This window comes from Rhodamnia argentea, chromosome 1 (assembly GCF_020921035.1).
Source record: "Rhodamnia argentea isolate NSW1041297 chromosome 1, ASM2092103v1, whole genome shotgun sequence".
Lineage (NCBI taxonomy): Eukaryota > Viridiplantae > Streptophyta > Magnoliopsida > Myrtales > Myrtaceae > Rhodamnia > Rhodamnia argentea.
Genome location: NC_063150.1, coordinates 16,837,171 through 16,853,149, shown reverse-complemented (window position 1 = coordinate 16,853,149; position 15,979 = coordinate 16,837,171). Strand labels below are relative to the sequence as shown.

The following is a 15,979-nucleotide window of genomic DNA, read 5'->3' as shown; positions in this document are numbered from 1 at the left end:
AGATTGTGTTCGCAAGTTGTCCTAATAGAAAGATCTTTCTAAGGTTACTCGAGAAAAGGATGCCGAACTTTAATAGCTTTGCAAAGATCCGAAGGCGATCCACCAATATGAGACAAAGTTCTCAAAGTCGTTTAAGCATATACTAAAGGTGGTCAAGGACCCTTTGAATAAAACATGAAGTCCCCGTGAGGGATTTGAATTTGGAAGCCTTATGACTAGTTGTTATCCTAGAGTCTAAGGAATGATAAAGGGTCTTAATGAAGGAAGTGGATGATCAGAAGACATATGAATAAGAGAACCTTTGCTCATGGATTTCGAGCAAAGAAATGTTCACTTATGGAACATGGACTGTGCTTGAGGAGGAATAGCTATTACCTTGGCGTATGACTTGTAATGAGAGATTGATGTTTTGTTTCTTCCGTCGTGAGGAAAATTATGGAAAAAGTTATGTCAATTGTTTGATCTTGTTGATATAATAGCGATTGATTGAGGATGAATCGGGACCACTAGAAGTGGCATTGTGTGTTATCACCCCTAAAGAGATAGGGTGTCATTTTTAAAGGGCGATCGGACCATAAAATGGTCGTTGAGGGAAAGGAAATGGAATGGACTTGATAGTCCTGGTTGTTTGTAATTCTATTGAATGGTGGAGTAAGCAAAAAGAGGTACTAGGAGTGTAATTATAAAGTGACTTGGGGATTTAGTCAAATTGCAAGATATACAAGTGTGTGGATTTATGGTGATTAAGGAGGAACCTCGATTCCTTTGAAACCATGTCACTAAAGATGACCGAGTTACTAGAAGAAGAATGTCGAATATGGTGGCATTTAAATCCTGGAGTAAAATTGACATAAACTCTAAGATTGATGTCGTATGGAATGCAAGGAAAAAGTGAGGGGATTCGAAGTAAGAGAATGCCACTAAAGTGTATAGTTTCCTTCATGGGGAAAGAGACCCTAATGTGGAAGGAAGAGAAAATTCTAATTGTCTTAGTATTAAGATTGAACATCTAGGCGAGAAAGAGGACACAAAACTTGGAATGATCTCCGTAAAAGTGAAGTCTAAGGAGCTGTCTTGTGGATGGCATTTGAATCTCGGGACATGTCGATGTCTAGTTGAATGAATGAAATCAAGATAGGGTTGCATTAGTTGGTTGTGGAACCAAGAGATTGAGGCACCGATGCTTCCCGAGGAAAGAGTGACAAAAAATGAACAAAGTGCGGCATGGTCTAACTGGAAATCTATAAAGAAAGAGAGCCAAAGTATAAGCTATCAAGTGGATGGTACGAATGACAATTTTAAACGAATCGACACCTGGTCGCAAGAGCTAACAATAGTCGGATTGTGTATCCAAAGAATAATTGAATTAATTGTTACCGTCTTTAGAGACGATGGTCGGACTCGTTTAAGGAGTCACGAGAAGCATGACCCCGAGGAAACAATCATTGTATGCTAAGTGTGAAGAGTACGAGTTTTGGGTCCGATGAGGTGAAATTCATTGGTCGTGTGAAGTCCAAGAGAGGGGATCCCTATAAATCCTTTATGGAGTAGAAAGTGATGATGGATCGACTAAGGTCGATGCGAGTTATTGAAATTTGAAGTTTCCTAGAATTGATGGATTATTATAGATGGATCGTAGGAAGATTCCCCACAAGAATTATTCCATTGATGAAAAGGACTAAGGACGAGACATAGAGCGAATGGATGAAATTGTTTATGGAGATGGGAGCGTTGCTTGTGCAAGGAATGACCTCGCAATTATGTAAACTACAAGAGTTAGAAATATTGACTGCACGCAAAGGGAACCGAAGGAAAGGTCATGATTACGATGCCCTTATCGCTAAGGAATGGTGAATTAGGTAGCGAGAGGCATACAATTGAAAATTTAGCGTCTTGCATTTGGCAACGAAGGGACAAACCTCACCTCGAGGAATAAGAGATTCAACTTCTAAATTGGAAGTTTACTAGTTGACTAGTTTGATGGCTACTTGAAGCATCAAGCCCGAAGGTCAGAAAGGAATTGAGATGTGGCGATGAATGGACCCGGACTTCTAAGGGTCGTGGAAACAAGTAGAACAAGGAGGAAATCTAGACTTCCGAGTACTTGGAAAAGAAACCTCGAAGTTGAGGATAGAAACCTTGAAGTTCAATAGACGAGTGTACGAGTTCAATAGTGGAGAGGAATTTAAAGATATGACCTCATCGGAATTTGAGGGGAGAATTACGGTGTCTAATGGAATGGACTGAATGTTGGATCAGTCTTACATGTGGTCAAGGATGAGACATGCCGGCCAGGAAGAGGCATGACCTTGAAAATCGAAAGATTACTATGATCGTTGAAGGTTTTCAAATGGAATTAAGAGCAGATTACTATGAAAGTAATCTTGAACTTGCTTAAGGAGTCAAGAAGGTTACGACTCGATTTGGATAATAGAGGGCAAGTTGATAAAGGCCATGAGTCTTATGCAATGCTTTGGAAAGACCTTTAGTCCAGAATTAGAAAAGATGGATTGTAGTAAGGTATGCATGTTATTCTTGGACCAATAGACAATTGAAGAGGTGATTTGAATACTCGAGGGCATGCTACCAACAGATTTTGCGAATGTCAAAAGGGAAGAGGAAGGTGAACACAGTGGAGGACCAAAGAAAACGAGTTTTGAAGGATGAAAGCCATTGCTGTTAAGGACGTTATCGAAGTGTCAAGTGACGACAAGAACTACTTTGGGAAGCATGGTAGCGATGAGGCGTCGCACCCCATAAGACGAGATGATTGGAGGATTGCAAATTTCGAGGACGAAATTTTTGTAAGGGGGGAAGAATTGTGACATTCTGAATTCCGACCCACTTTCGAAGCTTTGAATAAATGAAAGGTCTCATTGATGTATTTCAGTCTAATCTCACTCGGAGTTGATCCCTCTCGAGCAGACTAACCAAATGGGAATGGCTAGCTAGGAAAATCAAGTACGTGGACCTAAGAACTTGATCCTGGATTGACTCTTTGGCCATGAAAATTGTCGAGGGAATATTCTGGACCAATATAGGCCGATCCTAGAATGATTAAGGAACGATTTGGATAATACCCTACGCTTGGATCACGGGTGATTCCGTTTGACCTCGTATGGGTTCCGAACGTCCCTTGAATTATTTTCTAACGATCGTGTCCATCGGGACTAGTGATTGACCCTCACAATTGAATGACAACCAAGGTCGCCATGGCTCGAGTAATTCTTAAACGTGATTTTAATCACGGGTCGATACGCGTAACTCCTAAAAGCCGCCCGTTAGTTTGAGATATGCTGAAAATTCTATTGATCGAGATTGATCGCGAATCGAGCTTCAGAATTTGACGTCGGACCTTCGGGGGTTTCAATAAATAAAAATTTTGGACGTTTCCTCATCTCGTGTGAAATTCCTTCGCGGTTCGCCCCAAAGAGGTTCAGGAAAAGTAGATTTGGACTGGATATGGGAAAGGACCCATTTGCCCTTGAAAAATACCCCATTTTTAACTTGGAACGAAGGGTATTTTGGCCATTTTACCCCTTTGGCCGAGATTTTGACTATTTTTGGTGGAGAAAATCACCAATTTGTACCTCTTGACTTTCAAGACATCAAAATATCCCACCCAATAATTATTTTAACCTATATTAATTATTTTGGCCTTCTTCTTCTTCATTTTTCAAGAACCCTTTCTCTCTACTCAGCTCACTCCCTCTCTTGGCCAAACTCACCCTTGCTTATTCTCTCCCTCATTGAAAATTCTTCAAACAACCGCCGGTGTCGCCTTGAACCGCCGGAGCTCGACTATCGCCGTAAGCTTCTCGGAGTCGCCGGATTTCCGTGGGCTTTGGCCGACCAAGAGGAGTTGCCGGAGCCGCCGGATTAGGGTCAAAATTTTTCTCGGTTTCTCGCCGGAAAACTTGCTAAAATAGTGGTAAGTTGGTCCCTAACCTTATATTAGGTATCTAGGATGCTAATGGACTTGAGATTTGGTAGATTTGGGTGAAAAATTGGTTGTTTTTGGCCATTTTTATGCCTTGGCCGAGAATGAATATTTGGAGGAGAGAGAAAGCTTGTTCTTGCATGAATAGTAAAGTCAAGAAGATAATTGTTGGTCAAAGTTTAACTATGGTTACTTTATGCCTAACTATAGTTACTTTATGCTAGTATTTAATCATGGTTAGGTTAGTATTTGACTCTAGTTAATTTTTGAACCATGGTTAGTTTATATATTAACTAGAGTTACTTTTATGTGACATAAAGTCGTTATGCCACGGTGCTTATTAAATGTGACATTATTATAGTATAGTACTATGGTTGTAAATTAATTATATGTTAGAAAATTATTATTGTTTGGCCGTGATAAATTTCCACGTTAGTATAATTTTAATGGCACGTGATTTATAAATTGCTACGTTAGCATAATATGGTCGCATGGCGTGGATTGGATACTATGGTAGCATAAATTGATCAGGTGAGGTGATCCCGAATTATTAATTCTCTAACGTGAGTGAATCACGTGATCTCGAACGATTCTGAGGAAATGTGATGGTCGTATTCAATCAAGTCGTCCGAGGCCAAAGTGAGCCGTATTCGTCCGATTGTCCGAGACCGAGGAAATGTGATGGTCGTATTCAATCAAGTCGTCCGAGGCCAAAGTGAGCCGTATTCGTCCGATTGTCCGAGACCGAGGAAATGTGATGGTCGTATTCAATCAAGTCGTCTGAGGCCAACGTGAGCCGTATTCGTCCGATTGTCCGAGACCGAGAAAGTATGAAAGTCGTGTTCAATTAAGTCGTCCGAGACCAAAGTGAGTCGTGTTCGACTAATTGTCCGAGACTTAATCCGGTCGTGTTCCTATGTGTCCGAGACCGAGATTTGTGGGTCGTATTCCTTTGTGTCCGAGACCCTAGTATATATATAGAGCCGTGTTCCATAAAGGTCCGAGGCTCAACGTTATGAATATATGATGGCGGTGGAATAACGTGGAATATTCTGGAGTGACGTGGAATATTTTTGGAGTAACGTGGAATATTCCGGAGTAACGTGGAATATTTTGGAGTAGTGTGGAATATTTCCGGAATAACGTGGAATATTTTGGAGTAACGTGGAATATTTTGGAGTAGCGTGGAAATTTTCGGAGTAATGTGGATATTTATATTATGGCATGATGGGTTAAACACGAGCCCCGGAGCACGTAGAATATTTTATTGTCAGATTGAGGCGTGGAACGCCGAAACAGGAGTAACGTAGAATATTTGAGAAGGTGTGGGAATTTTCGGAGAAAGAATGGAATTTTCTGGAATTAAATTGTGGAATTTTTAGTAAGAAAGAAGAGTTGTTGGAAATTGTTCATTGAAAATGTGTCTGGAGGCACTAGAGCCCTAATATAGGATTAGGGGCTAGCTTACTGAGATTTTATCTCACCCCGTCGTGGGTTCGTTGTTTTTCGGACCCTCCGCCACAAGTATGAATGACCCACCTCAAAGGTTCGGGATTCCCCGAGGTCATGGTGCCAGGAGAAGATGGAGAAGTTGTGGAGCCTACGGATGCTGAGTAGCCGCTTGAAATAGCGAGGACGATGCATAGGATAGTTGGCCTCTTAGTTTTGTAGAGTGTTGTATTTTGGTTGTGTAGCGGGCTTCGACCACATACCTTTTTTCTATAGGTGGTCACGGGTTTGTACAATGGCCCCTCAAGCCCTAGGTTTGGAAAATTGTGTAGAACATGTGGATATGCATATAAGTTTGTTTTTATCGTCCCAAGTCATCGTGATGTTAATTGTTTCTGTACGGGGATTTGTTTTTGCTTCCGCATGAATTTGTTGGCCTTTGGATCCTGGAGAACTGTACATAAGTGTGGCCAGGTGGGATGTCGACAAGCTCGCAGGGTTCGGGTCGTGACATCACTTAAGAGTCAATTTTTTTTAAAACAATTATTTAAATGTCAACTTCAATGAGGCCACCGGAATTTCTTGCCGTTTGTCACTAAAGTAATCGTTTTTTGCTCCAATTTGGCACTTAAATCATCCAAAAAAAAAATGTTAGCACTAAAGTGAGCGACATACTCAAATATTGGCATTTGAGGTGTATTCTGCCAATTATTATGGTTTTTTGTGAAATTATATGTGAATTACGTTGGCAATTTTATACTGTTAATTCCCTATTTTATATGTTTTGCCCAGATTGAAGGTGGGTACCTGGAAGGTAACAAAAGCCTCAGCAATTGGGATGTCTTCTCCCACATACCAGGTCCTCTCTCTATTTTCTGCTTGTTTCTTGTTTATTTATTTATCTATTTATTGATTATTTTCTGGGCAAAGCAAGTAGGAATAGACGGTCAAGGCTCTAATGAAAGCAACACAAGAGAATAAAATTATATGTCCCTCTCAGATCAAACAAAGGCTTGTAATAAAATTATTTAGTTTTTTCGGGTCAAAATCAATTGAAAACGAGACTTTACTCCGTCCAGTCAAAACCAAGAAAACGGAAAATTGCTTTCTAATCACTCCTGAAACAGTGATGGGTTTTGCCTGCCGTTGTACTGGAATCATACGAAACTTACATGTATTTGGAAATTAGTAAGTAAGTTTTGGTTGTGAAGCTGTACCGGCAAAAAAAGAAAAAAAGAAAAATGAATGCAACAGATTAACTTTGATAATATATGTTTAGACAAAAGAAAAGAAATAGAGACGTCCCATCGATAAGCTTCTCAGGAAAATTGTAAAAAAAAAAATCATAAACATATTGCACTTTTACCAATTTAGTCTTAAAATTTCTTATTTTATCAATTCAGTCCTAAACTTTTTGTATTTGTGCCAAGTTAGTCCTAAATTTTTTGTTTATAAACATTTTGTATATATGTCAATTCAGTCCATCCGGCCAACTTTGGCCGGCCGATCTCGACGTGGATGTTGGCCGATGCCGACGTGGTCAATTTTTAATAATATTATAATATTTTTCAAATTAGTTTTTGTTCTTATTTTCTTTTATTTTTCTCTTTCCTTTTTTTTCCCTTATATTTCCTTCGGCCGGTCGCCAAAGGCTAGGGTCAATGGGGGCGGGCCTCGCTAGTGCTAGGCGAAGTCGTGCCTCGCCATGGTCGAGCAAGGGCGAGCTTCACTTGATGCTGGTGACCGACTAGATGAAGAAGAAATGGAAAAAAAAAAGGAAAGATAAAGAAAAGAATAAAAATAAATAGAAAAATATTAAAATATTATTGAAAATTTGTCCACGTCAGCATAGGCCGACATTCACATCGGTGCCGTCCAGCCAAAGTTGGCTGGACAGATTGAATTAGCACAAATATAAAGGTTTAGGACTAAATTGGCACAAATACAAAGGTTTAGAACTGAATTGGCACAAAAATAAAAGGTTTAGGACTGAATTGATAAAAGTCCAATAGATTTAGAACTTTTTTGACAATTTTCCCTACGTTTCTCCGATGTGATAAAATTGAAGTCCTAGCATAGTCAGTAATTTAATCAAACACCATGCGTGTATCTAACAGTCAATTCAGCATCTACAATAGTTAATTTCATCCTATTATATGGTTATAGAAAAGCTAACAAGCTAGGTAAAAAAATATCTAAATAGGCGTAATTTTTTGCTGTGAAGTTTTCTTTAAAAAAAATTGAATAGGCTATGACTGAAAACAATTAAAGATCAATTTCCCTTAACAAATAAAATTACAGAAAAATACAAAGAAGAAGATCTTGCATATTTTTCGAGCTGCTTCATTTACTACATGACAATGACTTGCTACCGGTCACTAGTCTTTTAGGCAGATCAGAAGCAAGCGGTACAAACTGAGACTATTATATGTGTAACAAATTTTGCATCTATGTTTTTTACCTTAATAAAGGAAATTAGGGAAAGATACAAGTAAGCACATGTCGTCTATTTTTCGAGCTCATCTATGTATAGGATGACAATGACTTGCTACCGGTCACCAGCCTTTCGGGCGGGTCAGAAACACGTGGTTCAAACAGTGACTATTATCTGTGTAATGGATTTCGCATTTTTTTATGTAGTTTTTTTATTATATTTCTTTTATGGTTGTTGCTAAAGTCCTCTCCTTATATTTGTCATTGAGCAATCATTGCTTGATCAATAGTTTAATACAAAGAGGTCATCGGTGGCCAGCTAATTTTTGTTTCATTTCATATTCGGGAAAGATCGTATGATGTCACGAAATCGGACTATCAAAGTTGGTTTACGAAACCAATTTTCATTCTAAAAAGAAGGGACCCTCAAGTGGCAATTTAGTTTCAAAGCACATTCCTAGCTCATCGGGAATTTATTTATTTTTTTAGAAAATTACCTCACTTCATATCTCTATTTGAAATTTTCTCAAAGAGAGAGCCTCATGTTTCTGTGCCTGAGGGACTTACTTTTTATGGTCAGGCAAAATAGAAGATGGAAGCAATGCCGATGTGGCGGATAATCACTATAATCTCTTCATGGTACTTGACCCTCTGTACTCTAATTACAAATGTCATGACAATATTCTTTATCTTCCAGCTTTAACACTAAATTGGCCTGATGGTAATCCTAAGTTGGCTTTTGGAACTTTGATGGTAGAAAGCTTTGACAATTAGAGGTGCCCATTTGTTAAATTCAATTTGTTAATCTCATGGATATATCAATGTGCAACAGGAAGATATAGAGTTGATGCATGATCTCGGGGTGGATGCATACAGATTCTCCATATCTTGGTCTAGAGTTCTTCCTAGTATGTAATTTTATCATCTTCATATGTTTTCCTTTTTTTTTGGGGGTCGAAGTTATCTTCATATGTTCAGTTCTATCATTTTCATGGCTTTTCTATGATTATTCCATTTTATTCTCTTTGTGGTATTATCTTGGCTTTGAATGACTCCAGAGGGAAGATTCGGGGACGTCAATTCAGAAGGCATTGAGTTCTACAACAATCTCATTGATGCCCTTTTGGTCAGAGGTAAAAGCAAAATTCATAAAATGTATTTGACATTCTCATTGCAATAATTCAATATCCTCCATAATGTTTTCTCAATGTATCAATTTGATAGCCTTCATTGGATTGTTCTTCTTTCCCCCGCGTCATACAGTCATCACTTCAGGAAAAAGATGAATTACCCCTTCTGAGTATTTGTAATCTGTTCTTTTCGACAAGGTATAAAGCCGTTTGTGACGTTGAACCATTACGACATTCCTCAACTGCTAGAAGACCGGTATGGTGGGTGGTTGAGTTCCGAAATACAGTAAGCACAATTGTCCCTGCCATCCTTTCTAATCTTCATCAATACGACGATCCAGTCAAATCTCGGGGTTTTGCTTTATGCGTTCAGTAATTGTTTGTAGGCTGGATTTCGGTTACTTTGCACAAGTTTGTTTCGAAGCTTTCGGAGATAGAGTGACGTATTGGACCACATTCAATGAGCCTAACGTGTTCATCTATGATGGTTACCTCTCGGGGACTTACCCACCTGGCCGGTGCTCCTACCCGTTTGGCAATTGCTCCTACGGCGACTCCGCTCTCGAACCCTACATTGCGACCCACAATCTGGTGTTGTCCCATGCCACGGCTGCTCAAATTTACCGGAAGTATTACCAGGTAAAATTAAGAGCTAGGAATTGATTCTTTTCAATGCAGTAACTGGCTTCATTACCAATTTTACCGTCACCATCTTGTGTTCATGAGAGTTGAAGTAAAAGAACAAGAAAGAACAGGAATGAACCAATTGCCTCGCTGAGATGTGAAAGTGAAATCTTCACCTTGTCTCTTGTATACTTCAAACTTCAAGGTTCATGAGAATGAACTCAATCGAAGTTTGTCATCACTTGAGATTCTCATACATCTAGGCCAAGAAGCTCAATTCACACTTTCATAGCTCCATTACAAATCTTACTTTTGACCCTCTTCTTATACATGTTCTTTCTTTGTTTTCTTCAACGTACACAATCATACATATTATGTAATTATTGAACCTAAGCAAAAAATTATAATCAGGAAAAACAAGGAGGAATGATTGGGATAGTAATTTCTGCTGCGTGGTACGAGCCGTACGACGACAATCCGGCTGATCGTTTGGCTGTCCAACGAGCTTTAGCTTTCAATTTTGCATGGTACATAGATCCTTTCTTACTCAAATCCATGTTCTCCGGTTAAAAGAAAAAAAAAACAACATGTTCTCTCCATCTTTGTTGCTACTATATTGTTCATAATTTCTCCATCAATTACAGGTTTGTAGACCCTTTAGTGTATGGAGATTATCCGCCTGAGATGCGTCAAGTCGTGGGTTCGAGATTGCCGACGTTTACGACGGAAGAGCAGAAGAAACTCGACGTGAAGTTGGATTTCATTGGAATAAATCACTACACGACTGAATACGTGAAGGACTGCATGTTCTCTTTTTGCACTTCGGCCCTCTCTATGGGGGAGGCGTCTGTGTATGTCACCGGTGAAAAGGATGGAGTTTACATCGGCGAACGGGTAAGCGATATAAGCGCATGTGCCTAGATATACATTTATAGAATTTATGTGAAAATTAATGATTTCGTTAAGCTCCTCTATGTTCCGAGAGATAATGTTGGCTTATTTTGGCGAAACATTCAGTCCTAAACATTTTAAGCATATATTATAACCATATTTTGGCTTATTTCAGGCCACGATTGGCCAGATGAACTCAATTAGCAAAATATGAAAATGTTTAAGACTGAACTAGCAAAAAAGCAATATGTTTAAGACTTTTTGGTCAATTTTCCCATTACAATTACTGTGGCCATTTACACTGAAGCAGCTAATGCTATACAATTCCATCGTTAAGAGCCGCTTGGAAAGATGACCTTGAGTCCATTTAGCAGCTTTCTTAACCGTGATTTTGAGTCAATTTCCCTGTTAGGATTATGTATTTTGGACTAATAGTTGATGATCACATTCCAGACCGCGATGTCGACTTTCTTCGTCGTTCCAAGGGGCATCGAAGGGATCGTTACGTATGTCAAAGAAAGATACAACAACACTCCCATGTTCATCACTGAGAATGGTATATTGTGTCGCTTAAACAACTCTAAACTAGACCATCTTTTGAATATCTAAAGCTTTAGCAAACAAGGTGATCAATTGGTTCTGTCGATAAAATGGAAGATTCATTCTTATTTTGCAGGGTACGCGCAACCTACAGGTTCAATCGATGATTCGCTGAACGACACGAAGAGGATAGAGTTCCACGAGGCCTATCTTGCCGTCTTAAGCGAAGTAGTGAGGTATATCTAGCATTTCTTCCAGTATTGAATGTCTTTCGATTCCTCAATTACTCCAACATTTCCCAGATTTTTTGGTGGTATTCTTCTCCTTTCTTTGTTGGATTAACAAAGCATGTCAATTTTCATAGTATTAAATCCGTCTATGTCCATCTCGTCTATGCAATAAGTATGTTTTGTTCGCGAATAAATTTTCGAGTTTAATTGTTTCAGAAAAGGAGCAGATGTGAGGGGATATTTCATATGGTCTCTGCTAGACAACTTCGAATGGCTACACGGGTATTTGATACGATTTGGGCTGCATTATGTGGACTTCCAAACACTGGAGAGAACACCCAAATGGTCAGCGACGTGGTACAAGGAGTTCCTCTCTCAAGACAATAAAACTCAAACGATTCGGAAAACATCCACCTACAAAATGTAGCATCGGGCGTCTTCCAAACAATTATATAATGTTTGTAATAATGGAACATATGTACGACATTGTCTTAACTTGATAAGGTGGTAAGTCAAGTTGGGCTCCTATTTTTTTCTGAGTGCCCCAGGTTGTATTTGAGACAGTGAGTTGCAAAAGCTTTTTACACACAGTAGGTCTCTTACTTCTAAAACTGTATTTCTAGTCCTCCTGATTGCTGTGAACATACATTTTGAATCTTTTGTTGCATGAGAAATTAAGAGGGGTCCACCGATGTCGTGTGAGTGACCGATGCATAACTCGGCTATTCACATATGATCATCTCTTAGTCCAGCATGCTTGAGAAGATAATAAAGGCCGACGTTGCATTAGGATTGTGACATCCTGTATTCCGACTCGTTTTGAAGCCTTGAATAAATGAAAAGTCTCATTGATGTATTTCAGTCTAATCTCACTCGGAATTGATCCATCTCGAGCAAACTAACCAAATGGGAATGGCTAGCTAGGAAAATCAAATACGTGGACCTAAGAACTTGACCCTGGGCTGACTCTTTGGCCATGAAAATTGTCGAGGGAATATTTTGGACCAATATAGGCCGATCCTAGAATGAATAAGGAACAATTTGGATAATACCCTACGCTTGGATCACGGGTGATTTCGTTTGACCTCGTGTGGGTTCCGAACGTCCCTAAATTATTTTCTAACGATCGTGTCCATCGGGACTAGTGATTGACCCTCGCAATTGAATGACAACCAAAGTCGTCATGGCTCGAGAAATTCTTAAATGTGATATTAATCACGGGACGATATGCGTAACTCCTAAAAGCCGCCCATTAGTTTGAAATACCCCGAAATTTCAATTGATTGAGATTGATCGCGAATTGAGCTTCGGAATTTGGCGTCGGACCTTCGAGGGTTTCATCCAGTGTACAATTTCTTCGCGGTTCGCCCAAAGGGTTCAGGAAAAATAAAATTTGGACTGGAAATGGGAAAAGACCCATTTACCCTTGGAGAATACCCAATTTTTCACTTTGGCTCAAGGGTATTTTGGTCAATACCCCTCTTGGCCGAAATTTTGGACTATTCCTTGGTGAGGAATTCCCATTTTTTCCCCTCTTGCATTTAAGACACCAAAAATATCTAGCCCTAATATTATCCTACCCTTTTATTATTAAGTCTTGGTCTTCTTCCCCAAAATATTTCAAGAACACACTCTCTCTCACCTCACTCTCCCCTTGGCCGAACTCCATTGCTCTCTCTCTCCCCCACCCTCCATTGCCGAAATTTTCTAAGCTGCCGCCGGTGTCGCCTTAAACCGTCGGAGCTCGACTACCGCCGTGAACTACCGGAAACTGCTGGATCTAGTGGGTTTTTAGCCGAGCAAAGGGAGTTGCCGGAGCCACCGGATTGGAATCAAAACTTCTCCCTATTTCTTGTTGGAAAACTTGCTAGAATTGTGGTAAGTTGGTTCCTAACTCTAGATTAGGTACCTAGGTTGCTAATAGACTTTAGATTGAGTGATTTTGATGGAGAAATTGTTGGATTTGTGTTTGGATTGTGCTTTGGCCGAAAATTGGATGAAGGAGGAGAGAGAAATAGAGATGTTCTTGCATGAATAGTGGAAATGTATAATTACTAATGGATGGCTAGGATTTAATCTATTTGATCTTGCTTTAATTGAACAATCCACATTGAATCTTGCTTAGGAAGATTGATCCGACAGCCGAGCTTAATTCCCGCTTAGTGGAGATCGATCGAGCGGTGGAGATTTATTTCATGTGAGAATATTTTAATCGTACGGTCACGATTAATTGCCACGGTAGTATGGTTAATGGTATGGTACTTATTAAATGTACGTTAGTGGAATTCTGATCGTACGATAATTATTGATTGCTACGTGGGTATAATTTCGATCGTGTGTCGTAGATTAATTTTTGTAGTAGCTTAAATTAATCGTGTGGCCCGATTGGCCATCAGCTTGAGTGTGATCTAATCGGGTAGTCCCGATTTATTATTTATTCAACGTGAGTGAATCACGTGGTCCCGATCGAGTATTTATTCGGTATATTTAAATCGAGTGGTCTCGATTGGGCGGTTGAGGAAGATTAGAAAGATCGTGTGGTCCCGATCTTTATTTGGAGAATTGGTGAGACCGAATGGTCTCGATCTACTTATCAAGAAATTTACCAAGATCACGTGGCGAAGATTGATCGATCGGAAGGATTTTAAGAGATCATGTGGTATCGGGCGAGCGATCGGGGAATTATTGTTGTTAGATGGTCTTGATGAGGATTATTTGAGAGGAAATATGGAATTTTTACCCCGAGGCGTGGAACGCGGGCATTGGAGCAATGTGGAATATTTTTATTCCAGTCTAAGACGGGAAATATCGATATGGGGGTAACGTGGAATATTTGTGAAGGTATGGCAATTTTGGAGGAAGAATGAAATATATTGGAATTTATTGGTTGAATTTTTTAGTAAAGGAGGATTTGTGGAGAATTGCACACCTAGGACATGTTTGGAGGCATTAGCTCCCTAACCTAGGATTAGGGACTATCTTACTGAGATTTTTTCAGACCCTCCGCCGCAACAATGAATGACCCGCCTCAAAGATTCGGTATCCCCCGAGACATGGATACTTTAGTAACGGATTATCCGGTGGGGAAGGACAAAGTTTATTATAGGCACACGATAACGATTTGGGTGTTTACGGGGGAGCTCTACTGGAAGCCCCATATGTATGTGGCATAGACGTACCGCCACGGTGATATGACCGTGGGACCGCTGAGTGGATTTGATGTTCCCTTCGATGGAGTCGAGCAGTTTGACCCTGTTAATGCTGCTCCTCCGGATGGCGTGGTAGTGCATCCACATGCTGGACCTCAAGTCCTGGAGCCCGAGCCAGAAGCGGTGGTACCAGGAGAAGATGAAGAAGTTGAGCCATCGGATGCGGAACAGCCACTGGAGTTGGATGAAGATGAGCTAGCAGCTATAAACGAGATAGTGCCTAATAGTAAGGACGAGGCCTAGGGTAGTTGGCCTCCTAACTTTTGTAGAACGGTTTATTATGGAAGTATAGTGGGCTTCGACCACGTAATCTTTTTGTTATAGGTGGTCATAGGCTTGTACAATGGCCTCTGAAGCCCTAGGTTTGAGAGCGGTAACAATTATGTGTATGTATACATAAGTGTGTTTTTACCATTCCAAGTTGTCGTAGTGTTATTGGTTTTCTGTACGGAGATTGTTGTTGCTTCCGCATGTTTTAATTTTTGTTGGCCTTTGGATCATGGAGAACCGTACGCAGTCGTGGCCAGAGGGGATGTTTACAAGCGCGTAGGGTTCGGGTCGTGACAAGGGTTCTCGATATATATGAGGAAGTGTCCGACCAAAGCGCAGAAAATGAGTTATCAGCTGTCTTGGCCGTGTTTCTTGGGCATATATCATTTCTATGCCTTCGAAAGAACTTCCCTAGTTAGCTAAGATGCACACGGCAACACTTCTGCTCTGAAAATTAACTTTTGAATTCTTGAAGTGGCTCCAAAACTACCTCTGGAACTAAAAGAATACTCCAAGAGTAGAAAAATAAAGTTGTATAACCAAACGGATTTCTGCTCCAGCAGTTGCATCATCAAATGAATTTCTGCTCTAAAAGCAGAGCAAAAATTCTATGTCATAAGTGTTATCATGCACGGCCTGAAGTGCTGCTCAAACGGAAAATTGTATAAATGAGAGTGATTTTTGGGATACTACGATCGGTATAGCTTTTGTAAGCCTCCTCTTGAGCCAAAGCATTCCTGAATGAAGATTTTTCTGGGGTTTAGAAGCTGAAAGTTAAGGTCTGTATAGGGGAATGTGAAGATGCTTCATCTTCAATTATATATCCGCAAGTCCTCGGATTCCCTATTTGCTACAATTGTTGAGTGATGGTTCATATGCCTTGGCATCACATGCGGTTGTGATCTGAATGTCCCTGTCAAAGTGTGTTAGTTATGAGGTGTCTTCGCTTGAACACGACCATGTGTTTTGGCCCCAAATTCGCACCACTTTGTGGGTAGGTTTCAGATCTAGAACTTGGAACCTCTTATATTAGAATCGATTCTTAATTTTTGGAACCTAGAGCCTACCCTTTGTCCCGAAATTGAACCTACCATGTTTGTCCAGTCTAGTTCCAAGGTCACCGATTTCTTTTTCTTTTTCTTTTTCCTTTTTTTAAGAAAAATTAGATAAGCAGCGGTTAGAGCAAAGTAGTATGAGCAACAAAACAGGTCATACTATTTTGTCTTTGTTCAATTTTGTGGAAAACCAAGACAATTAGCAGTT

The 15,979-nt window shown here is 39.9% G+C and overlaps 1 protein-coding gene across 3 annotated transcripts in view; it reads left to right on the top strand.

Moving 5' to 3' along the window:
• Positions 1–11,848, top strand: part of LOC115727731 (beta-glucosidase 18-like) — a 36,664-nt gene extending 24,816 nt beyond the window's left edge. The window contains exons 2-12 of one of the 3 annotated variants that reach the window (XM_048271636.1): positions 6,182–6,248; positions 8,403–8,461; positions 8,655–8,730; positions 8,881–8,955; positions 9,151–9,238; positions 9,339–9,591; positions 9,988–10,103; positions 10,221–10,470; positions 10,921–11,023; positions 11,144–11,243; positions 11,454–11,848. In XM_048271636.1, coding sequence (XP_048127593.1) covers positions 6,182–6,248; positions 8,403–8,461; positions 8,655–8,730; positions 8,881–8,955; positions 9,151–9,238; positions 9,339–9,591; positions 9,988–10,103; positions 10,221–10,470; positions 10,921–11,023; positions 11,144–11,243; positions 11,454–11,664 — 1,398 coding nt within the window. In that variant the 3' untranslated portion in view covers positions 11,665–11,848. The remainder of the gene's footprint in view (positions 1–6,181; positions 6,249–8,402; positions 8,462–8,654; positions 8,731–8,880; positions 8,956–9,150; positions 9,239–9,338; positions 9,592–9,987; positions 10,104–10,220; positions 10,471–10,920; positions 11,024–11,143; positions 11,244–11,453) is intronic. The other 2 variants (XM_048271641.1, XM_048271639.1) reach the window with 2 other exon arrangements.
• Positions 11,849–15,979: the final 4,131 nt, after the last annotated feature.